At 38.3% G+C, this 15,389-nt stretch overlaps 2 protein-coding genes across 3 annotated transcripts in view; one reads left to right on the forward strand and one right to left on the reverse strand.

Annotated features, from left to right (window-relative positions):
- The window catches only part of tet2 (tet methylcytosine dioxygenase 2), a 35,993-nt gene extending 29,001 nt beyond the window's left edge, over positions 1-6,992 (forward strand). The window contains exons 6-12 of the mRNA XM_067584812.1: positions 110-203; positions 312-520; positions 789-939; positions 1,031-1,120; positions 1,445-1,582; positions 1,796-2,150; positions 2,349-6,992. Of these exons, the coding sequence (XP_067440913.1) occupies positions 110-203; positions 312-520; positions 789-939; positions 1,031-1,120; positions 1,445-1,582; positions 1,796-2,150; positions 2,349-3,709 (2,398 nt within the window). The 3' untranslated portion in view covers positions 3,710-6,992. The remainder of the gene's footprint in view (positions 1-109; positions 204-311; positions 521-788; positions 940-1,030; positions 1,121-1,444; positions 1,583-1,795; positions 2,151-2,348) is intronic.
- On the reverse strand, positions 6,951-12,729 carry ppa2 (inorganic pyrophosphatase 2). 2 transcript variants are annotated; one of them, XM_067584813.1, is made up of 12 exons: positions 12,425-12,729; positions 10,487-10,551; positions 10,296-10,340; positions 10,169-10,222; positions 9,658-9,777; positions 9,317-9,403; positions 9,042-9,168; positions 7,886-8,013; positions 7,640-7,725; positions 7,440-7,509; positions 7,284-7,323; positions 6,951-7,187 (listed from the first exon to the last, which is right to left on the reverse strand). In XM_067584813.1, the coding sequence occupies exons 1-12, from the start codon at positions 12,612-12,614 to the stop codon at positions 7,165-7,167; spliced, it is 1,035 nt and encodes a 344-aa protein (XP_067440914.1). In that variant the 5' UTR covers positions 12,615-12,729; the 3' UTR covers positions 6,951-7,164. The 2 variants fall into 2 exon arrangements, with proteins under 2 accessions (XP_067440914.1, XP_067440915.1); XM_067584814.1 differs by having other exon boundaries at positions 12,345-12,448.
- Positions 12,730-15,389: the final 2,660 nt, after the last annotated feature.

A 15,389-nucleotide genomic window follows, 5' to 3' on the forward strand; every position in this document is an offset into this window, starting at 1 on the left:
TTAACCACAAATTTGACATCTTGAAAAATGACAGTAAACATAGACTGTATTACATAAAACGGTACTGTTTTTCTTGTGTATACTTTAATGCTTCCATTTTGCTTTGAAGGTCTGGTTTAACTGGTCGTGCCATCCGGATTGAGAAAATATTATACACCGGCAAGGAAGGAAAAAGTACACAGGGGTGTCCCATAGCCAAATGGGTAAGAACCATTTTTGTATTTTAACTTAAGAAGTGGGCAAATCATCCGCCCTTCTATTTGCTTCAAATATCTGCATGTGCACAAATTCCTATACCTGTCATGTTGCAGGTGATCCGCCGATCCAGTGTAGAAGAAAAGATACTGGTGTTGGTGCGGGAACGTGCTGGTCACAAATGTGACACAGCCTGCATCATTGTGGTAATCCTGGTCTGGGAGGGCATCCTGCCTAGTGTGGCTGACCGCCTCTACCTCGAGCTAAGTGAAACTCTAACAAAGCACGGAGCCCTCACCCAGAGACGCTGCGCTCTCAATGAGGAGTAAGTGACAGCACAACAAAACCAAAATCTAGCCAAGTGGGCTACAGTAACTTTTATATCCAAACATAGATGAGTTAGGATGATCACTATAACTGTTTTTATTATACAAATTCCTTTTTGTTCTCAGAGTTATTTTTCTAATGATGACTTGTTTGTTTGTATCAAATCAAATGGTACCAATTCTCAAATCAATCCTCATCAATTGTGACTAACACTGAATTAAACTGGGTAACAATGGCTTATTTAAATTATTGTCCTCCTCTTTCAGGAGGACCTGTGCTTGCCAGGGGTTAGATCCTGACGCCTGTGGAGCATCTTTCTCTTTTGGTTGCTCCTGGAGCATGTACTACAATGGCTGCAAGTTTGCCCGAAGCAAAATCCCAAGAAAATTCAAGCTACTAGGAGATGATGTGAAAGAGGTATTTCATGTGGTTAGAAAAAAGTATCACCGTGGTTATGTTAATATAATATGGTAATTACAGTAACTTACTGCCAAATATTGTTTTTCAGGAAGAGAAACTGGAGAACAACTTCCAAAATCTGGCAACCATATTGGGTCCTTTGTATAAAACTTTGGCTCCTGAGGCTTATGCAAACCAGGTGAGGATATATGGACATAATATAGACTGCTTGTCTAGTTTCATCCACGTCATAATATAATAATTTTTTATAATCAAAATACAGTACTAGTCAAAGGTTCGGACACACCTTCCTATTCCCTTGAATGAGAAAGTATGTCTAAAATCTAAATCAAGCATGAGTGATGCAACTTGCATGCAGGAATTCTGAAAGTATCTGTTCTGAAATGATCTATATGATAAAGTAGTTTTGTAAGAATTTCCCTATACCCTCTATACTGTTTAGTGGCCTAGTGAAACTCTTACTATATTATTAAAATGTACCTCTTGTTATTCCTGGATACAGGTGGAACATGAACAAAGGGCACCGGATTGTCGTCTTGGGCTTAAGGAGGGCCGTCCCTTCTCTGGGGTCACTGCTTGTCTGGATTTCTGCGCCCACGCTCACAGGGACCTCCACAACATGCAGGGCGGTAGCACTGTGGTAAGCAGAACCTGAGAAGCATATATCTTTATATGTTGGAGGATGGAATAGATACAGAGCCTCCAACTGCACATCAAACTATGTTTTCATGTCCAAATCATGGCTTTAAAGTAGATACTGTATGTGAATAATAAAAGCAGACTTTACTCTATAATGTCTGTGTACAATACTCCCAACAAAAATAAACAAACTGTTTGTCCAATGTTTTTCCAGGTGTGTACTTTAACAAGGGAGGATAACCGAGAGATTGGAAAGATACCAGAGGATGAGCAGCTCCATGTCCTGCCTCTTTATAAGGCTTCCAACACTGATGAATTTGGTAGTGAGGAGGGTCAGCAGGAGAAAATCAAGTCAGGCGCCATCCAAGTCCTCAGTGCCTTCCGCCGCCAGGTGCGCATGCTTGCAGAGCCTGCCAAGTCTTGCCGCCAAAAGAAGCTGGATGCTAAGAAGGCAGCTGCCAACAAGAATGCCATGCTGGACAACTCTAATGATAAGGCAGAGAAGGCCCTCCAGGCCAAGTCAAAAGCTGGCACTTATGAGAATATCGCTCAGAGCACTCCTATGGCAGGTAGGCTAACATTTTCCGACTCTTTATACAGGCAAACATTTGATTGCTTTGTAGGGACATACTGCCAGCATACTATATTAACACTGAAAAATCCAAGAGCAATGCATTTACAAAATTTCAGTCTTACATGATTGGAAATTTGTGTATTTTTTTCTTCTGCTGCTTAGGCCTTTATCTATTGGGATTTTTGTTTTCTAGGACATATTCCAGGAGCTGTGGGGGCAGTCCTACAGTCAGGTCAGCCAACACACCCCCTTGGGGCCCATCCTCGGGAACTACAGCAGCAACACCAGAGCATTCTTCCATCTTATCCTGGTGTAACAAATGCAGCCAGCTACCCCAGGTTCCCCAACCATCCTGGGTCTTTTACAAGCACTTCCAAGCCAGGCAGCATGTATCCTCCTCAGCCACCAACACCAGCCAGCCCTTACCCCTCCCCGCTCCATGTACCAAACTCTTACATTAATGGATCAAATCGTCCATACCCAGGCTATCAATGTAATGGAGGAATGCCCCTTGACAATTACCATCCATACTATGCTTCAAACCCAAAGCACCTGGACATGTATCGACAACAGCGGCCAGCGCTTTACTCAGAGCAGCAGTACGGTGTACATCAACGTTATGAGGTCAATTATCCACCAAGGTATGGTGAGCCGGGTTTACAGGTCAATGGTTACAATGCATGCAACATGAGGCCAGTTCACCCCATGAGACCTTACTCCCCTTATGGCCCTAATGGAGGCTCAGACCCACGGTTTATGGACCCCCTCTCAAGAGCACCCTCAGCCCATGGAAGTCTAGACTATACAGCTACTGTGAGCAAAGGCAGTCAGTTTGGAGGATACCCAAATCCATACCTCTCTCGGAGCCCTCAAATCTTACCCCCAGGCCAAGATCCTTTCCATATGCAAATCAAGACAGAGATGCCTAGCCCACAGATGCTTGCTGCTCAGTTAAGTAGTGGGTGTTTAAACCCTGAAACACAGTCAGGGTTAGGTCTGCCCAATGGGAGCCTCATGGGATCTGGTATCAAACAGGAGCCTGGAACACCACAGACACCCACAACCCCACAAAAGCCAGAGATGTGGTCAGACAATGAGCACAACTTCTTGGACCCTGACATTGGTGGTGTGGCAGTGGCACCTAGCCATGGCTCAGTCCTCATTGAGTGTGCTAAACGGGAGCTCCATGCCACAACACCCCTTACAAACCCAGACCGCAACCACCCAACACGCATTTCCTTGGTCTTCTACCAGCACAAAAATATGAATGAGGCCAAGCATGGTCTGGCACTGTGGGAAGCCAAGATGGCAGAAAAGGCTCGAGAGAAGGAGGAAGATGCAGAGAGGAATGGTGGCGAGGGGACACCAAGCAAGGGCAAGAAGGGGGTGAAGCGTGAGCATCCAGAGTCATCAGAAACCACCGGGGAGCCTCCTTACAAGCGTTTTATTCAGGCACTCATGGAGGGGTCCTTGTCAGGCACAACAAACACCTATGTCAGTACATCTCCGTACGCCTTCACCAAGGTCACAGGGCCTTACAGTCAGTTTGTGTAGAACACACTCATGAAGAAGAAAATTGAAGGTGCTTTATTTATGACAAACAAAGACCACAAGCATCACTGGCCTCATCTAAAACACTCCTTCCTATCCATAAGGTTAGCAACACTGTTGCATAGAAAAAAGAACCTGTGATCAGATTAGACATAAATCACCTATCACATCAGGTCTTTCACCTCTTTAACAATCAAGCTTTACTAGTTGACCCTACTAAGGATGTATTTATTTTTGTTTGGCAACTTTTGCAAGATACACACTGTCAAAATCTCTGGTGCTTTCAGTCTGAAACATAAGGACCTATTTTTACTGGAAACAAAGTTTCATTTTTGGTGGCTTTATTTTTCTTACAAAATTTTGGAGATGTAATCTTGGCATAAAACACTGACTTTGTGAATGACAACATTCACGGTGCTAAAGTGAGCGTTTATTACCATCTTTTTTTAATTCAAATGCCTTCACACTATAACCATTACACTCTCTGAGTGACACTCAATAACTTATGTCAACAGGACACTGAAAATATCATCCCACTGTCAAATCATCAGCTTCATAATGGCAAGTCAGTGTTTCTTGAGCACTTTTTCATCATGAGAGTTAAATGTTTTGGTAATACCTTTAAATCATAAAAATTGGTTATTCTGCATTGGGACATTGAAATTTCTAAGCATCCCTAAAATGAAATCGATGAATTTATAACAGAGGGTTGATTGAGCAATCCATGATACTGTTTCAGGTTCATGCAAAAGTTTTTTTTTCAAATCATTGTGTTGGTGCTTCTTTCACTTTCCTATGTCATTTATACTGTAAATTGAGCCATTCTAATGGTGCATTTTTAACTTTTTGAGGAAAAAAAAATCATCATGTTTGTTATTTTAGTTTTTTTCCAGGTTTGCTTTGTTAGCAACTGTTTTTAATGTTCCTTACCACAGGTTCATTGAACAAACCTGGATTGTGAATATTTCATGTAGTTTTATGTCTGTGGTGCTTAGTAAATGTGCTTTTATACACTGAGGAACATGAAACAGGGTAAGCTCAGTGTCAGTTTCAGAGGGCAGCTGGCTTGCTGTGGGTTCTTTAATTATTGTAATCTAACTGTAAGATAAACAGGTGAGATTTGTACAGTAAATTAATTTCCCTTTTTGGAATTACTGTTATAGATTTTGTGTTGTAAAGAATGCTAACAGCCTATTTCATTGTATGTCTTTGGGTTTCAACTGATTTTATTTCATAAGGTGCTATTCAACCTGCTAGAAACATACAATGTGAGACTCTTTGGGCAGTGAGAAGGCTATTAAATAATGTACAGTACCAACCTGTCATATACCTCAAACCCAGTTTGGCAATAGGATTATAACATATTTTTATTTTCTCCTTTGTATTTTTACTTTCAAAATGTTAATAACAGTTTAACTGCAGGCCACCAAAAGGCATAAAAGTTCATTTCTTACTTTCTTATCAATGTGCTAGAAAGTATTACTTGAACTTGAATCTTTGATGTTACTGTAAAATCAGGGACATTTTCAACTAATTTTGTGTACATCTTCGCCTGTATTCATCTTGTCTTTCCTCATTCAGGGACTTGCCATTGCACCCTGAATCCCAATACATCTCGTCTATTATACTTCACGGACAAAAATATTTTGTGAGGAAAAAGATACTTTCCTGCAATTTTTACTTATATTTTAGGTAGTAGGACGGTGGTAATCTTTTAAAAGAAATTTGAACATAAAGTATGCACTGAGTTGACTAAAGGGAAAGTATGATATTGACTAAGTACAGAGCAACGTATTTGCTTTTGCTATGAGGCAAGACCAGGGCAGTGATTAACGTAGTTGCACATCTTTGTGCCTGTGTATAGTTAAATTTATTTATAACCACTAAGCAATTGTATAATGATTTTTCTCCCTCTTGTTTGTTTTAATTAATGTGATATATAATGGAATGACTGTCATGTTATAGTAACAACTCACCCCACTCTTCAACATATTCATTTTCTGAAAGCACTTCATTTCTTTTTCAGGAAAAAATATGTAATAAAGAATTACAAAACGTTTTATTTAAACAGATTGTAAATGTGTTAAAAAAAAAATAAATTATGTCACATTGTACATACCAAGAATTTGTATTGCAGGAATACAACTCATTCTTTTAATGTTGATGTAGGTTCTTCTAGTTATGTCAAATTGACCCACAGCTTTTCTATCAGCAATCCTCATCATATCTTAAAACATCCTTTTGGCTCTTTCGGGTTAACAGAATGATCATGGTTAGATTATCCAGGAAGTCTTTGTAAATATTACGCTCACTGTCATAGCAATGTTTACAGTTAAAGTATCCTGTTAGCCCAAACATTAGAAGTTATAGTTTTTTTAACTGTTCCAGTTTTGTAAAATAAATCTACAGAAATAAAATGTTGAATTTCGTTGTACAGGACCCAGCTACAGTAGCAGGTTGTGGTTGAGAACGCCGAGGTGTCTAAGATATAGCGGGTTAAAAGCATAGCCATACTTGAAGATGCTTCAGAGTGTTTCTGAGTGAGTCAACATTACTTGAATGACTTTCTGGGCATAACTAGTGCACTGTATGTGCTCAGCTCAAAGGTTAAGCTAGCAGTTGATACACACATGGTCTTTTTGCAGTTAGACACTAAAGGTATAAAAAATGTGCAACTTCTTGCCTGTCATTTTATTTTTTAAGGCTTCCCTTGTTCTCCTGAAGTATGGTATGCTATAAAAATGAAATTAAGGATGGGTATTAATACTGTAAGTATTGTAATGTACTGAATGCAGTTTATTTGAAAGCTGTTTATTATATCATTCCTGATATTGCTGAGATGTGGGTGTTTTTTTTTTTTTTAATAAAATTTATATTTATTTAAAGCAATTTGATTTGTTACTCCAAGTTAATATCATATCAGTTAATATCATTAACTTAATATCTAAATTCTGTGCATAACTGTCCCCAAATGTTAAGTTTTTAAATGTGTAATTATGGATAAAACTTGAAGAAGATCATGTTACACTCACATTTTAAATTTTTTTATTTACCCAAATAAGAAGAAATTGTTTACTTGTTAGATACAAATTGTGTCATCTTTGTGGTTGCAAGCACAAACTGAAAGCAGTCTTAAAGGAGAGTAGGGCATTACCTTTAAATAGGGCATATTAGCAACAGATTTCACCTCTGGTTCTATACTCAACATAATAAAAACAGATGACGTAATCTTCACTGGCTCATATTGTCAATGTACTGATATTTGCCTTTTTTTTTTTTTTTTAAACACATTATTCAATGGTAAAGGTAGATGGCACTTTATGCAGCTGAGAATTACAGTAGTTCTTACCAAAAATAAATTCAGCCACATACAAACAATGAAGCAATATTGGTACTGCTTCATAAAGTGTGAAGACATTTTGCTGGTTTCCATATTGTCTTCAGGTCTTCACAATCACTCAGACAAAGTGCCACTTGTCCACTGTACAAGAAAAGATTTAGAATAACATAAATATGTATTTAGCATATAAAACCTCAAATAAACCATTTATTATGAGTCAAGTCATTATTTACTTACCCTCTGGAGACACCGGATGTGCGCTACCAAATGTAGGGGACTGAGGAGTCAAACATTGTACATTATAATTACCAAACCTTATGCCAATACAGTGTTTTATGCTATTGTTGTGTTTCCTATCATCACTGTGAAATAACAGTATATGGAAAGTCTCACCGATTGGACTGCTTCTCTGGCCTCATCAGTACTGCATTTGAAGGGACTCTCACAGCAAGAGACATTTTTGCTGAATAAAAAAAGAATCACCCACAGAAAAATCAGTAGAATTCCCAGATCACATTACACTTTATATGACCAATCATATATGTACGTCACACACATACACACTGCAGGGGTTTTACCTCCCACCAACTCACCATTCAATCCCTCCACTATTTGTCTGCTTCTGCACTAGTGCCCTCCAGTGCTCATGGGTGGACTTAATGATTTCAACTGCAAAGTCCTAAGAAAAGGACAAACAACATCAGAAAAAAGGACAATTTGTGTTTCTTAGGGAGCAATTCATTTGACCTAATTCAGCCACTAAAACTGCAATGGACTGCAACTCCTAGTACATCATCATGTCTAAACTGTGTATGTAGTATTACAAAAGGTCTTCGTACTTTGTCTTTGAATTGTCCGTTGAATCCAAATTGGTTCTCAGGTTTTCCATCAGGCACCTTATATTTCCTGAACCAGTCAACAGTGGCCTCTAAATGACCAGGCCGGCTCTTGCGGACATCCTCTATGCCTAAGGTAAACACAAACACAAACAACAGAATAAGTACAGAAGACCAATTTGCACCTTGTTTGTATTGGTATGACTTAGATCTGTATTCCATTTGCTCTTGGTATTGAGTATATGTCTTGACAAAAAATAAGAGTATATGTCATATGTGTATACTTCTGAAATATGGTTAGAATGTGTTTAGAAAATTGTGTTGCAATTTAGCGATTACAGATAAATAACCAGGAAATAAATTTAAAAATGGCTGAAAATAGATTTGTCAAACTAACAGCCAGTTTCTCAGTTTCTCTACCATGACTACTTCCTTGTTGAGTTTCTGACCACTTGTGAAACTGTACAGTTATGTCTTAATCAGCAGGTTTTTTGAACCATCAGCAAGCCACAAGATGGGGGATACAAATTTCTACCAGGCAGTGTAATACACTGGAAAAGGTAGCAATGCACCAATAAAATAATATAAGCAGAAGGTTGCAATTGTTAACAAACTATGCCTCAAACATTTTAAAAAGGCCATTATGTGAGGGAGAACTATGTATTCAACATGTTTGTTAGGCCTGAAGTACACACACAATGTGTTTTGGAGTTAAACGTTGACTGTAAGCAAGTCTGTGTTTACAATGAAAACTCCACAGAGTGCTTATAAGTTGGTGTTTAAAATACGCCTAGCAAGTTTGAAGGAGCAGTCATGTTCTTTTTAGGATTCCTTTTTTGCATCTAAAATAATTTTCTCCAGATTCATGCAGTGCAGCTGCATTTCCACTACATGCACATTATGTGGCCAAATACATATCAGACAAGCTATGAAGACTGTTTGGACAACAAATCTTCAAAGGATCTGCAAGGCTTAGATTAACCCCTAGAATTTTATTGCATGACATTTAATTTTGTTTGATTATCTGGTTCACCAAAATCCAGATGAAATCCTATTTACCACGACTTGTTAACACCACATCTGCTGAACTAAATTTGTTTGGGTAGTATATGGACCAATGTCTTAATTATTATTTGTATTATCTGTGGAAAACACCCACTATTTAGGATTTTGGCATCTGGGTCATCAGCATTGATAGCGATGACCTTCCAGTCCATTTCTCCCTCGTCAATCATGGCCAAGATGCCGAGCACTTTTACTTTAATCACCTGACCTGGAAAGCACACCTGAGAAACAGGCCAACAAATGACAAACAAACAATTAATCAATCAACCACACAGTACCAAAACCTATATTTTAGAAGTGCATGTAAATTGAGCAAAAAACCCCATCATATAACAGTATCATTTATATATACACATCAAACAGTCTTACCTGGGTGCCAATGTCACAAACGTCAATGGGATCATTGTCACCACAACACTTTGTTTCTTTGTCTGTGTGGTTTGGATCCTCCCATGTCTTTTCCAAGGAACAGTACAAAACATGTAAGAAATCAAACATTTAAACAAACAATCTGAGTAAATAAATAAAGCACACATAAGCTTAAAGACACCGGACTAAATTGTGAACATGAATTATGAAATTCAATGAACATCAAGTTAATCTTAAAGTGATTAAATTATTGTTATTTGTCATCAGCTGACTAGAATCAAAATCAGTGCAGCATGAGGATCATAACAGAAAGTCTTCTTCATGTGTTTGCATTTTCTTACCTGTGGGATGGCCCCATAGTTCCAAATGTAACCTTTATGGGGAAATATGTTGGCAACGTATCGCAGCTTGCCTTTCTTTACATCTTGTTTGATCGGGTTTAGTGGTTCCTTTGTGGCAATCTGGAATTATGAAGGTGTATGTATTTACGTGTGCACATGCTTTTGCCAGTGTTACAACATAGTAGTTGTTTTAAAAGAAAGGCTTTGACTTACGTGATCAGGAAAGATACAGTTTAAATTTCTATAGTGTCACCAACATTAAAACCTTCAGCTTGAGGCTACTGCTATGCTAGCCCCAGAAAAGGCTAATAATTAGACATTCAATTAAGATTAATTTTATCAATTTAGGGGTTCATTAAATAATAAGCAGCCTTAGGATATGGTTGTTCATGCATACCTTAACATTTCTGAGTCAGCCTTTAATAAAGCTGTGGTAGTAGCAGTAGCAGTAGAAGTGTAACGTTCAGATTAATTATTTTAATGTGATATACTGTATTTATCACGTACTTACCTCCATTTTAGCATTTGACCATCTAGGTACCTCCACAACCATGTTGAAGAGCACCTGAACATAGAGAACAAAAGTATGCTGGAGTAAATGTTTTCAAATACTTTCGAATATTTGAGTTCGACAGTACCTCGCTGTCATTCTTCTTCAGTCTTTTAGCTGGCAAATCATTATCCTGTTGAAAGAAAACAAAACAAACAAAAAAAAAATCACTGAATGGTTGGTTTGTATATTATGTTTATTTAATAGTGAAAATAAGTCATGAACTTCATTCAGCATTCTATCAAACAGAAACTAAAACCTCTGCTATCAAAGAGTTACCTGTTCTGGCGCCACTTTAAGTGGAATGTCATGGAACGGTGAGATGTATTTCCCTTCAGAGGTTTCTGAGAAAAAAAAGGAGTTAAAATAAAAAAAGAAAACATCTATACATCTGTGACACTATGAACTTTCAGAAGACTGTTTATTAGGAAAAAAGGCACCACTTAACATGTCATACGATTATACTGCATATAGAAATGGCTGGTTCAATCTAGTCAATATAGATTTTAGGGTCTTAGATTTGTGGGTTGTTACGCATTTGTGACAACAAGGTCAACAGTATGCATGATTATAAAACTTGTATGTTCTGTTATGTTATCAACTATGTACACTTTTGAGTACCTTGACTTTGTCACAGATCTAGAAACATGTCTTTCAGAGATCTTGAGGTTAGTTCTGTTTTGGATTCAATGCGTATTATGTCAAATATTATTATTGACTGAAGATTTTAAAGTAAAGATTGTTATTCTAAACCTGTTCTTTCACACTCAAAGTTGTTTTTGTCATAGTATAACATTTTATATAAGTATGAAGGTTCATTCTTGATCTTGGAAACAATAGTTTGACTAAATAAATCAAAACTCATGGGCTCAAGGGCTTTCATCCTGATCTCAAGGGCACATGGAGTTTGCTCAGTTGCCATGGAGTTAGTTCTGATTGATTATTAATACTCACTGATCTCCATGACAAATGAGCAAAGTCCATCTGCTGAGGGGGACCATGATATGCAGCTGAAAAGCACCCAAAAAAGCTAATAAGTGCACAACAATCAATTTCTTGGTGCATTACAGGTAGTTGTGTGCGGTCAGTCACAAATAAGTGTCCCTTATTTCAGTGTTCATTATATAATGAATAAACAGTTGATTCATTAGCTGATTGATTATGCTGAGAATTGACATTGTCATCCATTAATTTTATTTATTTAATTTTATTGTTTATACTTAATACTGTATGAAAACACTCGCAGTCATTACCGAAATACAGTCACATTGTCCATACTGGAAACTTAATATTGTGATACTTTATTTAGTTAATCCTGGCCTGTTATTCTACTAGAGCTGTATTACCATCACCACTGGTCAACTAAGGCTAAATAATATTGTAGCGCTGCAACGATTTGTCAATCAACTGAAAATTAATCAACAACTGTTTTGATAATCAAACAATTGTTTACGTCATTTTTAAGCAAAAATACCAAGAATATGCTGTTTTGAACTTATCTAATGTGATGATTTAATGCTTTTCTTTGTCATAGGTGATAGTAAACTGAATATCTTAAGGTTTTGGACCGATGGTCGGACAAAACAATACATCTGGAGACATCACCTTCGACTCCAGAAAATTGTGAGTCATTTCTCACTATTTCACTATAAATTATATAAACCAAATGATTAAACAAGAAAATAATCAGCAGATTATTGCAGATAATGAAAATAATTGTTAGCTGCAGACCTATAATAATGAATGAAATGTCTCCATTGGTTAATTTTAATGACAGATGAACAGTGATCATCACCACAATTGAATGAGTTCAACTCTATCTGATGCGTGTGGCTAAATTTCACAATTGCTAATGGGGAAAAAAAGTTGTTCTCTTTTCTAGGTGTTTTATGTTGCCAATGTCCACGTGACCACCCAACCGGAAGTAAAACCACGTGAGGAACTTATGATTGAAACCTCTTCCTTTCTTTCTACTTCTAAATTATTTCAACACAATGCAGACAAGGGGTCTAACACTGGCGGGGTTTTGACAGTAAAGCTGAGTGGTGAGAGTGCCACATGCACAGTAAAAACAAAACCCTCGCATGTAACTTAAAGGTCAAATGTTTACGTGGACCTGAGGTCGACCTGTGGTTACCTGTCGGACTCCATACAGCCGTGCTAACCCGCGTTACCATGAAATACCGGGGACACACATGGTGGCGGCTATTAACTTACTAAAATAAATCCGGTAGTCAGGAGAATTGGGGTGTCCTCTCTCTTCAATTTGATAGTGCATCGTTTTTCGCAAATTATACAGATGAGGTACAGCTGCTACGTGTGTGAGGAATTTGTTCCGAGAGGCGGAAAATGACCCGAAAGTTGTCACCAAGCAGCCGAGTGAAGAGCGCAGTAGCAGCGGCCTCATTATAGTCAGTTCTTCTTTTTTCTTCTCGGTTCCTGCTTCCGTACGCGAGTTTTCGTTTCCTAGGATGGGGACGGAATGTTCTGCTCCTGATTGGTTCTGGCCCTGATATTCTTACATTAAGCCCAGACCCGTATCTCACGCCTCGTGCCTAAACCTAACCAATCTGATCAACGAAGGCAAGGAGTGCTAGTCAATCAGAGGCAGAGTAGGGCGGGTTTTCGCGGTACATTCCGTCATCATCCTAGGAAGGAAATTGCTTCCCGTCCCCCCCATCCGCATTCTACCCTGGCCCTGATTGGTTCTGTTCCTGATATTTTTATCCTAACCCAACCATCTCACTCCTAATGCCCAAACCTAACCAATCTAACCAACGAAGATAACGACTACTAGCCAGTCAGAGGTGGAGTAGGGCGGGTCATTATTTCGCCATCCTAGGAAAAAAAATTAGCATCCGCCACATTCACAACTGTGAAGCTCGCCACAGTGAATCCAGCACTTCCGCTCAGCGCCTTCACAGTTTCCATGGTGGATGCAGGGGCTCTTGGTTAAAACTACTGTTTCATCTTAGGCAAACATTCCTATAAGAAAAATGTTAGATTCAGTGATGAATAAATGTGGATATTAGAGTAAAAAATCTAACATAACAATAAATGAGTTGAAATAAGGCAAATATTCAGTAAAGTAAATGCATTTGTCAATTCATTGTGTGTGTGTTAATTCATTTTCAGAATCAGAATCATCTTTATTGGCCAATTATGTTTACACATGGAAGGAATTTGACTGGTTTTGCGGCTCTCAATATACCTACACTAAATAACAACACAGCAATACACAACAATCTTCAGAGAGATACACAATGAATGACTATATGCAGGTAAAACAGTTTCTGTGACCTGTAAACAGGATACAAATAGTGCAAAGAAATAAGTATGTATAATTTATAGGCTATGTGAGTATTGTAGTGTTACAGGGTTATTGCACAGTGCCACAGTGAGTTAACTGCCCAAGTGTGACGGTGAGGTGGAAGAAACTGTTCCTGTGTCTGGTGTTGTTGGTGCACAGTGTTCTGTAGCGCCTACCAGAGGGGAGAAGTTGGAACAGGTTATGTCCAGGGTGTGAGGGGTCTGCACTGATTTTCCCTGCCCTTTTCCTGACTGGAGGTGTACAGGGCCTGGATGGTGGGCAGGTCGGCACTGAGAATCTTTTCTGCAGACTTGATTGTCCGCTGTAATTTTGACAAGATGTTGTTACTAGATGGGTCATAAAAAAGCAAAAGTGTTCATACCATAGGAGCATAAAGATGCTTAGCACTTTCAATGTATGACAGGCTGTCTATATTGTGTGCAACATTGACATTGTGGCCTCAGGGTGGGTGTCCAAAATTGAATATGTTCATCCTCCCAAGAGCATGACTAGGCACATCACAGTCTGCCCATTACATTTTGGTATGTTTTGTGTTTATGTGGGATTTGTAGCTTGATACTTGGCAGCAAGATCAAGTCAGCAAAACATAATGTTGCATTATTTTATGCCAGTATTTTTATTCCACATTCAGAATACTAAAGAGTAATTAAACATAACAGTTTTTGATATATATTATATATATTATATCACTTAACCTCAGTTGCCTCTGCTTCCCAGCTAGTAATATTACACTTATTTTGATATTAGAATCATTGTAACTGGAAGTGTATTATATAAAGCATGCTTCTGGTCCATATGTTAGCTTTATTTTACAGCCACCTAGGCAACGTGTCCCCCTAACACACACAACACAACACACACACACACGTTCAAATTATTTGCCAGATTATTGTGCCTTATTGTGTTTCTCTTTTCCCATCACTGTGTTTTCGTCATCTATAAACAATATAAAGAAGTCAATAATAGTAGTAGGCCTATCGTAGTATTTATAATAATCTAATCTGATCAATCTATATAACCATTTCTAAAACAAAGAAGGAGAAAAGCAGGCATGACATTTGTGTGACCTTTTTTGTCCAATTATGCTAATGCTACATTTCTACACTATTTTCCACACCCAGGGGTGAATTGTGCAATTTGGCCTCCATTTTGAGAACCACCATGCTGTATGTGGCTTGCTGAACTGTTGCCATGCTATTGTTTTTACAATAAGAAGTGAATGGATTTGATGGTGGTAATCTTCACAATACATCATGAGATCAAAGTCCATCCATTGCGCCATAAACAAACACCCACCCAAGCCGCCTTGATCTGTCTTGATGTTTTACTGTTGTACAGCTTGGTCCCTGTTCAAACAAATGACACACACATCAGAAGCAGCCATAAAAAGCTGGTTTATTAAAATCTTAAACTGCATGTTTGCCTTTGATAATGTTGCCAAAGGGCTGTGATTCTGCTGAGAACAAAGTCCCATTAGTTCAGTGTCCTCCAGCAAACAGTGCACTTATATTTTGAAAGTTTGACCATTTTTGACTAGTCCAGCACTGTCGTTGACAAGAAAAGATTTCATACTGCAAACCTGTAAGTTGGACAATGGTGGTCAAGGTCAAAGTACTACTTCATGATGAAAGGAGGAGAACTTGGATGTGGTATCACATTTTTAAGAAGAGAGATTGTGGAAGATTCAAGAGAAAATTCAAGGACACATTTTTTTGGTATCAGTTCTAACCTCTGTACTGACTTGGAGATATGGGTGGAAAACCAAATGCAAATGACTGTCCCATCTCTCAATTTCTGCCAAAGTGCCCAAAAGCAAAGCAATGAACATTAAGTCTGAGGCTGTGAAGGGCA

This window comes from Thunnus thynnus, chromosome 3, assembly GCF_963924715.1.
Source record: "Thunnus thynnus chromosome 3, fThuThy2.1, whole genome shotgun sequence".
Taxonomy (NCBI): Eukaryota; Metazoa; Chordata; class Actinopteri; order Scombriformes; family Scombridae; genus Thunnus; species Thunnus thynnus.

What these genes read in the sequence shown, in the direction of transcription:
- ppa2 (XM_067584813.1), bottom strand. Translation starts at nt 12,614, where the DNA reads ATGAGGCCGCTGCTACTGCGCTCTTCACTCGGCTGCTTGGTGACAACT. An exon ending in ACTATGGGGCCATCCCACAG is followed by an intron (nt 9,404 to 9,657) that starts GTAAGAAAATGC and finishes TCCTTGGAAAAG; the next exon opens with ACATGGGAGGATCCAAACCA. An exon ending in ACGGACAATTCAAAGACAAA is followed by an intron (nt 7,726 to 7,885) that starts GTACGAAGACCT and finishes TCCTTTTCTTAG; the next exon opens with GACTTTGCAGTTGAAATCAT.